The sequence below is a fragment of the Emys orbicularis genome, chromosome 9 (assembly GCF_028017835.1).
Source record: "Emys orbicularis isolate rEmyOrb1 chromosome 9, rEmyOrb1.hap1, whole genome shotgun sequence".
Lineage (NCBI taxonomy): Eukaryota > Metazoa > Chordata > Testudines > Emydidae > Emys > Emys orbicularis.
Window position 1 is genome coordinate 3032402 of NC_088691.1, and position 13928 is coordinate 3046329.

Below are 13928 nucleotides of genomic sequence, written 5' to 3' on the forward strand. Positions count from 1 at the left end.
TGCAGAGCCCATCCCAGCCCAAGCCTCTGACTGCCAGATGCTGGGATTAGACGACAAGGGATGGATCACTTGATGGGTGATCTGTTCTGTTCATTCCCCTTAAAGCATCTGGCACCAGCCACTGTTGGAAGACAGGATACTGGGCTAGATGCACCATTGGTCTGACGTAGTCTGGCCGTTCTTATGTTCTTATCCCTGAGAAGGGGGTAGGCTTGAATAGCTGCTTAACCCAAAATCTGCGCTGGGATTCTTTTCTTATGTCAAAGGTGCACATGTGTACAAAAATAATAGGTGTCCTCTTGTGGTGGTGGCAGCAGGGGGATGAATGAAGTTCCCAAAGCTGAGATGTTTATGCTAACAAACCCCTACATTGTGTGACATTTAAATATGCTTACATTTAAAAATCAAAACTGCAACAAGAACAGAGGGGTAGCACAGTTAAGTACTCAGGTTAGGAATTGCATGTACTACTTTGACTGAGCCCATTTTGTATATCCTAGAATATCAGGGTTGGAAGTGACCTCAGGAGGTCATCTAGTCCAACCCCCTGCTCAAAGCAGGACCCATCCCCAACTAAATCATCCCCGCCAGGGCTTTGTCAAGCCGGGCCTTAAAAAAGACTGTTATGTCATCATATGATCACATACTATTTCTCAAATGTCTGTAATTTTTGGAAACTTTCATACACAAAAAATTGTGCTTTTAGGTACTGGTCTCTTAGACAGACCGTGAATATCTATATTGTATGACAGGCTGCACTGTCACTGTGTCTCTTGCAAGGGGCTTATTTCAGGTTGCAGCCAGAAGCAGAAGAAAAACAGGACTGTGCTTTTGTAGGAGTGATTTTTCCTCCCACTGAATGTGCTACACTAGGCTAGTGTAATCCCCTCCAGGTGCAGTAGCAGCAGAAGAGTAATTTCTCTTCAGCTGCCATTGTCAGCTGTTGGGGAGCGTTCTGCGCACGGGAGGGTGGCTAGATATCTGTCACAGTGCCTCGAAGGTGAGGGGACTGCTGATTTCAGGGCAGGTCTACGCTTAAAAAGCTACAGTGGCACAGCTGCAGTGAAGCCACTACTATGCCAATGGGCGAGCTTCTCCCATTGGCGTACTTAATCCACCTCCCCGAGGGGCAGTAGTTACATCAAGAGGAGAAGCTCTCCCATCACAACGTAGCGCTGTCTACACCAGGGTTAGGTGGGTATAACCATGTCGCTCAGGGGGTGGATTTTTCACACTCCTAAGCGATGTAGTTCTATCCATTTAAGTTTGTAGGGTAGACCTGGCCTTAGACTCGGGGTTTCTTGTTTTAAGTGGCTGTGGCGCTGCCACTAAAACAAAGGAGCTACTTTGATTGTAACTTGTTTTTTGACAGTTCCTTACATTAGTTCCTTACTGTTCTAGTGTCCGAATCTAATCACTTGTTACAATCCAGCTGCTGATATGATGTATTTCTTATGATTTGATTGGTAACTCGCTTTATATATGGTAATGGAATAATTTCTGATTTATGTTCTTTAAGTTTTAAACAGCAGGTGTATGCTTTTCTGCGATTTCATGTCCTTTTAAGGAAAGCAATGCAGTGTGCTGAGTGGAAGAGTCCGAGATGAAGGTAATAATAAGTCTTTCTCTTTTGTATTCTCAGCCATGATTTTACTTACATTGTAAGTGGCTCAGAAGATAAATATGTTTATATCTGGAGCACCTACCATGACTTAAGCAAGTTTACTTCAGTAAGGAGAGATCGTAATGACTTCTGGGAAGGCATTAAAGGTAAGTTACTTGATCTTTTATATATTTTGTTTTTTATCTAAGCTTGTACAGTTTTAGGGATTGAATGTCTTTAATGTCTTTTGGCTTTTACTTTTGCCAGCAACAATTAAAAACTGTAAGGAAAGTCACACAGATTCATTAACCTAATATAACAAGCATTAAGTTTATAGAAGCAAGGTGTAATACATAACTTTTTAGCTTTGCTCATAATGAAACTTTTCACTTGAAGAGCTGAAGAGATCCTTCAAAATATTTGACTAAGTACAACTGAATAAGTGGCGTGATAAGAGATGGATTTAAAATTTTCAAATAATCCATAAGTGTCAATCCAACTTCAGTCAGGGTCTGGACTTAGGTTTCTAGATGCACTATAATAAATTCATGCAGGTCAGCAGAGCTATTCGCTCAGTTGTAGAACTGTAGGGACATCAACACTGAAGAATGTGTTGCTTGGTGTCTAGTTAATTTAAAATCCTAGGGGTTTCTGTTGTATGGAAATAGCAAGTTGACTCTGAAAACAAAATGAATTGCTTAAACTCTAAGCTTTGTAACTTGCCACTCCTTAAAATAAGAAAACATGGCATCAATCTAAAGAAAGTAAGAGCAGCAAAACACCCATTCTCCCCCCCACCCCCACCCCGACACCTAGGTTGGGAGGGGAGTTAAAGTAAGAGGAGTTTCTTGAATATATTTTATTCTGTCTGGGCAATCATTCATATTGTGTATCTTAATGGGATGGGTGCCTACAGAGACATTTTATTTCCTCAGTTTTTTTAAGATGGCAACAGTACTCCCTGCCTAGCCCCAGAATTCCCGGAGAATGCAGGTGATGACTTGGTTCAGCTTACATTAAGCTACTTTGGGACTCTGAAATTCTTGGTGTTTTTTTACTGTATTTACACATGCTGTATTTTAGAAAATTGATGTTTCTTGAAATGAATTTATCTTAAAATATATTTTCCCCTCTTTCTTTAGCACACAATGCCGTTGTCACATCAGCAATTTTTGCCCCAAACCCCAGTTTGATGGTATCATTGGAAACCTCTGAAAAACAAGAAGCTGAAAACAAGGGAGATGATCCTGAAGCATCCGACACTATACCTTCTGGTAGGTTGCTGATGTCCACCTGTATTTGGTACCAGCCGAAAAGATCAGAGGCAAGATTTGATCCATAGTGTATAAATGACTTGTCAGAATGTTCTTGAGGAAAATGGTAGTTCATCTGTTCGTATGGGCATTTTTTTAATGAGCTGCTTTAATAGATATAAAAATACCCAACTATTACTCTGTAGAAATTGTTTAGAAATGTGCAAATGGAACATATCACTGACATCCAGTCCCCATTAGGAAGATGCATTGTTTTTCTATTCAGACTGAGGACAATGGGGCCCCATTGTGGTAGGTGGCTGTACAAACCCATAATAAAAAGACTGTCCCTCACCCAAAGATAGCTTATGATCTTGGCAAATAACAAGAGGCAGCTGCTGACTATAACAAATGGGGAATATGGAGAGGACAAGGTATGTTGTACCTGGTCTTCAACTGAAAACTACATCTTTCATTGCAAATGGTAGCTTTGTTTTAATAAGCAGGTCTCTTTTAAAATCAACTAAATACTTTCTTTTCCGTTAAGGTGCTTTGAAGACAGATCACACAGAAGTGCTTTTATCGGCTGACTTTACTGGAGCTATCAAAGTCTTCATTAACAAAAAGAAAAATGTATCTTAATTATTTGTAGCTGTTAGCATTAAAATGTGGTACCCTGGAAGTAAAATTCCACAGATGACATGGACAGAAGCAAGTACCTAATGTAATAGCATCATGGGCTGATTTAGTTTTAAATCATTATTTTAAAGCTACTCAGTTATCAGACCTGTTGGGAAGCAGTCTCAACCTATTAACACCTGGGCTTGTAGAATAGAAAGGAATGTGTAATAATAACCTTGCCAAACAAATAGGCTCTACGTTTTCTAAATACCATTGTTTTGCTACATAATTGTGAACATGCACAGATTTCTGCATGAAAATATGTTAATATATTCACACATGTGTGCGCCTTTTTGGTTACATGCACTAAATTGAACATATATCAAGAGTTAATTTATTTAGTGGTGCTTATGGCCACTTGATGGGGGAGGGGAAAATAAAATTTAAAAAATGCTAAATGGTCTAGCTTGAAAAGAAAATGCAATCTCTTTGCACAAAGTTTCATTTCTAAGAAAGGTGATCTATTTTGAATTTGTGGTAGTTATGGTTCAGAATATCTAAGTTATGCAAGTTTCTGATGGGTCAACAACCATGTGTTAAATGTTTTTATAAATTTGTCAACTTTCAGGACATGTGAAAATTTTTGTTGTCTTTTAATTGTGGATTTAGATTCCTTTATATATGTGTATATATATATATATATTTTGCACACTGGAGCACAATATTTCTATGTAAAGAATTCTCTCATTCCTTGTTCACGAGCACCATGCTATGCTCACCTAAAAAAAGTAAGCTGCATTAGAAACAATTCTTATATTTTACAACAATGTAAAATAAACTGTTTACATATTTTTTTTAAGCATTGTAGTTTAAAAAAGTTTTAGGTTGTCTTTTTGTTCGTTTAGAGCTACTGAATTTGAAAGTCTTTGTAAATATTCATATAATGTACCAATGAAATAACATTCTGGGCAACATAACCATGAAATGTTATTGATGGTTAAAACTGTTTCAGAGAACAAACATGTATCATTAAAATTGGTCACAAATACTTGAAAAATATCATTCCTTTTCAGATATTTTGTATGTTTGCCTCTTTGCCTTAATACAGTTTCCACTTGTTTTTTCTCAGATCAAAATCTTTTTGCATACAGTTGTTCACTTGTCCACTCCACTCTCCCTGATTTTTTCCCCCTCCTCTGATTTTAAATGGTGATTTCAATTTCCTTCTTGAAAGAAGCAGTAGGGGACTGGAAATGGGTATTAGGCGGAAACTATGTTAAGAGTTATTGCATGATCCTATACACACACTTCCCTTCTGAGAAATTCATGAAGTCTTGACATTTGTAGTAGCATGGGGAAAGAAATGGGAAAGCCATAAAGAAAAGGAAACGGCATACTTTAATTACTCTGATTTCTTATTTCTACTTTGCCACTACTGCTGCTGTGATGAGTATGATCACAGTTTGAGTGAAGTTAATATTGGAGGCAGTATCTTAAGCCAGAAAGCTGAGAGTTGAAAAGGACTATAGTAAAGAAATCACTGCTTCTGACATCCCTGCTTAGTAGATGCTAATATGGGAGACATGCTGTCGAAAATCCGGTTTGCCTTCAAGATGCTGTCGCTTGGGATAAGCATGACTTATTTTCAGAGTAATAAGTACTTGGGTAATGTAGACCAGCTGAAAGCCATCTTAAGTTGGGATGTTCTTAGTGGGTACTATTTATTCTGTTCTTTTCCACTACCGTTTCTTAGTAATTTGAGGAGAAACCTGAAGAACACGAAGAAAGGCACAGCTTGTGATTCCTAAAATGAAATGAGGTGCCACTATAATGAAGAGGGTGAATACATGCTATGTTCTACTAGACAGTGTTGCTTCCTGTAGCTAGATACTGGACTTAGTCTGTGACAACTTAGATTCCACTAGATTGTTTTCATCCGAAGAAGTGGGTTGTAGCCCACGAAAGCTTATGCTCTAATAAATTTGTTAGTCTCTAAGGTGCCACAAGTACTCCTGTTATTTTTGCGGATACAGACTAACACGGCTGCTACTCTGAAACTTTTCATAGCTTGTATGTTTTGGAAGTACATGAATACCAAAAATCCACTTGCTCACTTCTCTAGCTATAGTGCTATATGCCATCAAGCATGTTACCTAGATGTGATCACCGTAGGAATAGGAATGCACCACTGATAGGGTCTCCTCCTTTAGAGAGCCTGTCCTTGCTAATTTGCTACAGCCCTTTAATTCAAGCAACTTTGCTGGATGACCAGGGAAGAGTGGTTCATGTGGAGGGAGCTCGTTCATGCATCTTCAGCTGTGGTGCAAGCAAAAGCCATTTAGTTAAAGGCTGACCTTGGTCATTACAGGTAAGTAAAACAGGAGGATAAAGGTGCTCCTTTAGTCCCTATGTTTCAGTATTGCTGAAAGAATAGACATGAGCAGGGAACAGATTCTTGTCCTGCACGAATTTTTGACATTTTGAAAATTGTTCCTGTCCTGAATCAGAGGGAAAAATCAATATTCTGAAAACTTTCACAAGCTGATAATCCAAAACAATTCAGCTTGGGTCAAATGAAATACCTTGTTTCAATTCTGACCTTTTTTTAAAATGTAATTTAGTATATGTTAATTAAAATTTCAAAACACAATCTCATCAAATCAAAAAATGTTTTTAAAGTCTAAACATTCCATTTCTACAATTTTAAAATTTTGAAATGTTTTAATTGGGAGATTTGTTGAAACTGACCTTTTCCCACTGCCAGTTCCAGTTTTGACGAATCCACTTTTCTTGACAAAAAAGCGTTTCATCAGAAAATTCCCGACCAGCTCTGTTGAACAGCTCATAACTGAAACACTGTTGCCAACTTTATTTTCAACATCTGCTTACAACTGCATTTGCTATAATTTGTAAATAATCACATGCTGCAAACTTAAAGGAAATAGTTGATATTTTCAGTCTCCTATCATCCAGCAACTGGAGGTGAATAGTACCTCAGCATCTTGGCTTCTTGCAAATATGTGTTAGATAATCACTGACCTTTGTACATGCAATCCCACTGAAAGATATCTAGCAACGAGTGAGGAACTGATTCTTTTTAAGTTACTACTTCTCATGCCTGAGGACCAAAGCTGATCTACACAAACCACCTCAAACCTTCTTCTAATCCTTTGTCTCCTATCTTTCCTTAAAGATCTGGAGGAGGGATTTTAACGTTATTGGGTTGTAGTTAAAACATACCATCCACTTTGGAATTTGATGAATCAAACATTTTGTTTTTCTCCTTAGCTGCTGAAGACCCCATTACTTAAGTTTGATGTGCTCCGTGACTCTCTAAAGTATTCAATACCCCTTCATAAAAATCACTGATTATAGCTATCTTTAATTATCCAGCTCCTTTTACAGTATCTGGCAGTAAGTGACATGCTCTCTCAAAGAGACTTTCTGATTGAGACAATCTCATACACCAAACATGTTTTAGTTTTGCTTTCATTGCTATATATCTACCGTAAGTGAGATTGTAACTTTCAGCTCTCATGGTTTCTGAACTATGTTGAGATTCTTTGAATAGTTTAGGTACATCAATTTAAAAGGAAAAAAAAAACACACACCCCTTGTTACCACCAAGCTGTGCCCACAGCCAGTCTGTTTATGGCTGATACCTTTGTTTTTTCCCTTGTGCTCTTGCCCCTGCTCCTTCCTACCTTCATACCCGTTGCTGCATCTTAAACAGGGCCTGTCCTGTCCTCCTGTTTGTACAGTGCTTGGCACAGTGGTGCCCCAATCCTGCGTGTAGGTGCTACTATCAGAGACGTAATAAACATCAGTGCGACTCATCTTCACACTGCCTGAAGTTGGTGGATCGCTGAGTACTTGGCTACAACGTACAACAGCAAAACAACCTACAGTTTTGTCCATTCAGGCCTCTGGTCTTTGCTTCAGCACCACAGCTCTGTGGTGTGTACCAGCTGTGTTAGGTCAGGTATGATCCACTGGCACCCTCACGCAGCTGAGGGAGGTCAGATTCCTTCTGCCGGAGGTATCTGAGGCATCCGAGAAGCTTACAAGGAGGCACTTCCTGTCATTCCTGAGGTCTTCCTCCCATGACATACATCTCTTCCAACAGACTAACTGTTGGGATCAGTTGTGCAGGCAAAATCCCACCTAAAAAATGGCAGCTCTCAGCCCCTCCCTGCCAAGCCAAACAAACCACGAGAAATGGATGGATGAGGAGGGGAATCATCCTTGTGGGGAAGAATTCCTACTCAGAGGAAATCCCTGCAAAGAAAAAATGAGCTCTCCCCTCCCAAGAATCAGTAGAACAAGCCAGCTTGATCAGATTCTGTAACAACAAATCCCCTCTCCATCTCCGCTGCAACCAGCTCCTACCTTTAGACCAGGACTTCGGACTACTCCCTCCCAACCAGGGGGCAGGCTTTACGCAGCAGCTAGAGTCTGTAGCAAAGGCGCATGTTTCTTTGACACTTCTGTAGTCTTTCAGCTTCCACCATCACTCCCAACAAGCGTAGCGTCCGAGAAAAGAATTCACGTTGTTTGAGCAATGTTAAAAGGGTAGCCTGGAGAAGGATTTGGGTTTTCACAACCTTTGAACTAAGAGGCACTTGCATTTCGCTATGGCTAATTTAGGACCTGCCTATTCTAGTAGAGAAAGCATGTTATACTATTGAACATTCAGTGGCCATGGCTGCCTCTTCAACAGCAGAAGGTACCTGTCACCAGGCAATTCCTGGAGAGGAAACTCTGCTGCCACCATCCACTCACTTCCCAGATGGTCACAGCTGCATGGGAACATGCTGCTCTTGTGCTTTAATCAGAGATTTCAAGGGTGTGGATGAATATTAGGCTGTTTATTCTTTCCTTTTAAATAAAGAGTTTACACTCACAAGGTGGATGGTAACGCAAAGGAATGCTATTTACACAATATTATTTGTTACATTAGCCCCAGGACCCCATTGTGCTCGGCACTGTACAACCACAGAATAAAAAGACAGTCCCTGCCCCCAAAGAATTTACAATCTAAGACAGGTGACAACAGATGGGGAGCACAAGGAAACAATGAGACAATGTAACCAGGAAGCTCTTTACCCAAAGAAACACGTATACAGAAGAAAATAACTACATCAATGTAGACAAAAACGTGTCCTAAACTCTGTAAGTAGCTGAGAAACTAAACTCCATCCACAGTGGCACACTTACACAACTTTGAGTGTTTCAGGTGAGAGTAGTTTGTCCAGTCACTGCCCTTCTCCTGATCAGATGTAGGATAGTGCCCCAATTTGGATTGCTGTCTGAGTGACAAATAGTAGGATTTCTCCTTCCACGATGCCAGGTCGTTAAAGCGCAAGCCCAGTCTGATCTCTTAAGCTCCATGCAAATGTGTCTTTGCCTCAGGTGCCCTGACTCTGACCTTTCCCTGTCAGTTTAAAGGCTAGCACAATCAGTTTGGTGTGTAAACAAGACAGGCTTACAATATCGTCCCTGGCTGTGTCCCTGCACTGAATACAATCCAAGAAAGCTACAGCCCCTTATGGCTGAACACCATGCCCTTCGCCGGTATCACAGGTATGTTGTCTGCAAGCCTGCACTGTCTGTTGTTGACAGCCATGGGACTTCACACATTGCCATGATTTTATTATTTGCAGCCCAGTAATATTCACAATCACTGAGCGCTGTCCCTACGCACATGACAACTAAGTTCCTGCTTACACTCTAAGCAGCAATGTATTAAAAAATACAAGGAGAAACATTAAATCAGATACAATGACTAGCGGCACCATAGACCTGTATATGCATCTTTTGATTTATTGTGTCTTGCAGAAGGAGGAAAGTAGACTGGCTGTATGTTTCTAGGGCACCTATTTAAATGATATGCATAGGTGAGGTTCAGAGCCAGACATAAGTTATTAGTGAATATTCTACTCAACTTTTGTTTGAAATGTGTATACTTTTATGAATATTGATTAGCTCTACAAGGTGTGTGGGGGGATCAGTGCATAATTTATTACAGAAACTGTGAAACTTGGCAAATTTGAATAATATTTGACCATCTAGCATTACTACTGATGGTTGAATAATATTTAAATTTGGCAAGTTTCATGAAGTTTTTGTAATAAATTATGCCCCGCTTAGGTTTATACAAAAACATAAAAAGAATACTTCAATAGCTGGTGTACCTAGATAATCTGCATGGATAATCTGTAGATTTTATACGATGGTGACCAGCAGTAGGGTCTGTGCATGACAATTACTGGAGAAACAAAGCTTGTTTCCAGTAGATGGCGCTACGAGCTTAAAATCTATAATAAAGATGCCAACCATTCCTCACACTGAGGGCACAGGCAATGATTAGGTTGTTTGCTAGGGAGAGAAGGAACAAAGAGCTTTATATTTGTTATAAATATACAATTTGGGGCTTCTGAATGGTCTTGACTTGCATCCCTGCTCCTATTGACAGATGCTGGCCATACCATATGTCATTGAAAAGTACTGGAGACCAATTTATTGAGGCCTGTTCCCATCCCCAGAGATGGTCCCCGCAGATTGAGGCCCAGTGACCAGCCTGTGTGAGGAGCCTTGCCCTGCTGCCCCTTGGGCTGTCTCTCCCCCGTGGACATCGTGGGCTGTCCTTGAGGCACCTTTCATGAGCACCAACAAAAAATTCACCCCACAAGGGCTTTACATCATGTACAAGACAGGTGCAAGTCCCGCTGGATTTCTGCTAGGGTGCAGGGGTTGCACTAACAGCAGCGGTTGTGCTCTGTTTCCTAAAGGCTGTTTAATAAGGAATCCCCCCTACTCTTGTTGCCAGTTCCTGAGGAGGGGGCAAATAGCAGGTGAGCATTGAAGGAGACAGACAGAAACCTCCACCTTCACCTCACCTGTCTGCTGAAAACGTAGCGTTCACTGCATTACTTAGAACTAGGAGAGGGAGAAAGTCAGGCATTGCCCTGAGGCTTTGACTCCACATGCTCCCTCCCCAGACAGGACACCCTGTCCTTTGCTGCAGGGGCTCTCTGATACATTAAAGTGGAGACCTTTATACCAATATCTGTAACCTCCTTTGACCCGTGATTAACATACAGAATAACCCAGCACTGAAACTCTCATAGACATTTACAATCCCCCACCAGAGGCCTCCCAGGCCCTCACAGCTGGGAAACAAACAGGCCCTGCATCCTATCCGCCCCTTAGTAGGGTGACCAGATAGCAACTTTGAAAAAACAGGACAGGGGGTGGGTAATAGGCACCTATATAAGAAAAAGTCCCCCAAAACAGGGCTGTCCCTTTAAAAACAAGACATCTGGTCACCCTACCTGCCCCTTAGTGCTCCTGCTTAACAAATCCCAGAAGGAATAGATGTATGGCCCCACCACAGAGCTGGGCTCCAGGACTTCTGAGTCTGTACCTGGCCTGGCCACACACTTCCTGGAGGCCTTCACCTCTCCGTGCAGTAGTTAGTACTTCTTTCCCTCACAGGGGGTGTTGCGGGTAATTCATTCCTTGGGGCAGGGACCGACTCTTTGTTCTGTGTTTGTAGTGCCTAGCCCGTGGGGGTCCTGGTCTGCTAGGCACTACTGCCATGCAAATAATAAATACAAGGGATAATCAGTGGCTGTAAAGCACGTGTGGTCCATACATGGGAAGGAATAAAGGAGTGTAAAGTATTTAGGCAGAGGGCTTCTTACTCACTTTGCTTCTCTACGAGCATATCTCTAGATTTCAAACAGGTTTCTTGTTAGAGGGCTTATTTTTTTACCCTCTTACTTCCCTGGTGAACAGAGCAACAATCCCCGAAGTCCGAAGGTGCAAACAATTTGATGTTTATTGGGGTGAACTTTTAGCAAGCATGATTCCAGTTTCCTTCCTCAGTGTCTCCCTTCCCAGCTCTGACACCACAGAGCCTTGCCTGTGTCCCTGTTCCCATTCCTCCCCCTTAGCGAAACATGATTCCAATTTCCCCCCCTTACGTCCTGATTGACTGCAGACTATATAGTAAAACTTAAGTTCTGCTTAGCTATACCTTAACCAATCATTGTACTGAAATTTAACTAACCAATCCTAACATATTGTAACATGATTATTTAACCAATTATATCCCACCATCTTAATTGGTTTACACCCAACAAAATTAATTATACAGCAGACAGAAACAATTACAGAACCAGATAGAGTCATGCAAATAAAGTGGGGGCCATAAAGATAAACCATACAGAAATGAGGGTTTCACAACCACAACTATTGAGAAGTGAGTTCTTGCCAGACAGGATGCTATCAAACTAAGTTTCCTTTTACATCTTCTAGGCTCTTCCCTTTCTCTGGAGGTGACAGGAATATCAGGACAGGATTGAATTCCTAACAGCCCAATAGCACCTTATTTCAATGTGACTAGTTTGAAATGTGAGGATGTGACCATCAGGAGCGCCGCCAGCTTTTCTGCTGCCCTAGGTGGCAGAAGGTCCCGCCCCAAAATGCCGCCCCCCACAGAGGCGGCAGAAGGTCCCGCCACCGAAATACCACCGCGGTCACCGCCCCCCAAATTGTAGTGCCCCAGGCGACCGCCTAGGTCGCCTAATGGGTTGTGCCGGCCCTGGTGACCATACACTTCCCAGCTTATGGCTGCCCCTGCTGCTTAGCCGAAGGCCTTAGGCTAAGAACAGGGCCTCAGACTGTCACAGTGAGGTCTCTTTTATACCTCTATAACTAGCTAAATGATAAACATATACCTAAATTCTTAAAGTATAGGCCTTTACAGGCAGGCCTGCATATCTATATCTTAACACTCCACCCCTTAGAGCAGTGGTTCCCAAACTGGGGTTCGTATGTTACAGGGGGTTCTCAGGAAAAAATTCCTGAATGGAATTCACTGCATGGAAGTTTCCTGAAGGAACAATCTTTGTGTGACCCTGGTGTTAGATCTTTGTCAGCGTGCACTGCATCCTGGGTTTGGGGCTTCGCTAGCTGAAAGCTACGCCCCCCCCCCCCCCCAAGGTCTTTGCTTGTGTTTAAAGCTTGCCCTGGTCAGTGTGATGCTAGGGTGCAGGAAAGCAGCCACTGGAATTAAAACGTCTTCATATCTGATAAATCGTCACCATCCGACAGCTGCTCAGGGACCATCAGAAATGGGCACAGAGATCCTAGTCCAATTCTGTGTGGTATCCGCCTCTCAGAAACCCCCATCCCAGTTGGCTCCTTTGCTGGTGACCTTGGCCCAGAAGCATATTTGAGAATCAGCAAATGGGCTTGCGTTTCTTCACTCATTTTTCCTTCCAGAGGCTCCAAGCACAGAAAAGCAAAAGCAATATTTCTTATGAAATGGTACTTCCTATCCATTGAACAAACTGCTTCAAAGCCAAATAGCAATTGATGACATGCTTTAAAAGTTACTAATAATGTTTAAAATTATTTCAACTATAATAGCTGCACTTTTGAACCCTACAGATAATCTAAATAATTCCTTTGTACCTTGAATGGTTGGTAATATGAATACAGTAACAGCGAATATCCTCTTCAATTGTGCTTACATGACAATATTGCAGAAAGCATGTGAGCTCTCTTTGAGTGCAATTAGAGCAAAAGTATCCAATTCAGTTTTGATACTTCTCATATACTTAACTGTATATTAATTATATGTCTTAGCCCTAGACCACAGAGCACAAGAAACTAAATACAACATAAATATAAATGTTAAAATCAACACAGCTTGGTAAAATAAATACAAATGTTTAAGACACACCACATGAAAACACAGGCTCAACCCTTCTCCCAGGATCTATTCCACCCATAACACAATATACAACCATAGATCAATGGTTAGAAATACATTGTTGCAGTGAGCCTTTCTTTCACCTACTTTTTTCTTTTTTGTGGCCTACCAAGCAAACTGGCCGCCAGCCCCTATGATCAAAGCACGGGTTTGTCAGGGCAGTGTGTGCATTAGCATCTCGGTCACCAGAAGGCACTACTCCATCCCACTGGCCGCATGCACCAGCAGCCCTCTAAAGTGCACCTGTCCGGAGTGAACCCTGGAGTGCTACCAGGGGCGAGAGGGGATATCGGTTCTGGGACCGGTTTCTGGGGGTGAGACAGAGAAGCTTTCGAGCCCCACGAGCTCTTCTTACCCGCCTTGTCTCTCTAATACCCCGGGAGGACCGGGCTGCAGCTCCCTGCCTGTGCATTGGAGCCGGTCGGGGTGCAGGAGGAGAGCGGGGAGCGGCTCGGTGCCGATCACCGGGCAGGGGGGAACCCACCGGGCTCACACAACCCACTGCTCGGTGCCGCATGTCCTGCCCTAGTTCCAGCGCTTTGCTCCTCCCAGCTTCCCCTCGGAGGGTCGGGGCGCTGTTGGGGGCCGGTCCCTGCTCGCTCTGCCCGAGGGCAGCCGGGGCCCCCTGCGGAGCCAGCTGCCACCTTCCCCCCGGGCCCCCGTCTCC

General features: G+C 42.3%; 1 protein-coding gene across 1 annotated transcript in view; it reads left to right on the forward strand.

The window, feature by feature from the left end:
• WDR44 (WD repeat domain 44) overlaps positions 1 to 4518 on the forward strand; it is a 56606-nt gene extending 52088 nt beyond the window's left edge. Inside the window, exons 18-20 of the mRNA XM_065410903.1 lie at positions 1643 to 1770; positions 2746 to 2877; positions 3404 to 4518. Coding sequence (XP_065266975.1) covers positions 1643 to 1770; positions 2746 to 2877; positions 3404 to 3498 — 355 coding nt within the window. The 3' untranslated portion in view covers positions 3499 to 4518. The remainder of the gene's footprint in view (positions 1 to 1642; positions 1771 to 2745; positions 2878 to 3403) is intronic.
• Positions 4519 to 13928: the final 9410 nt, after the last annotated feature.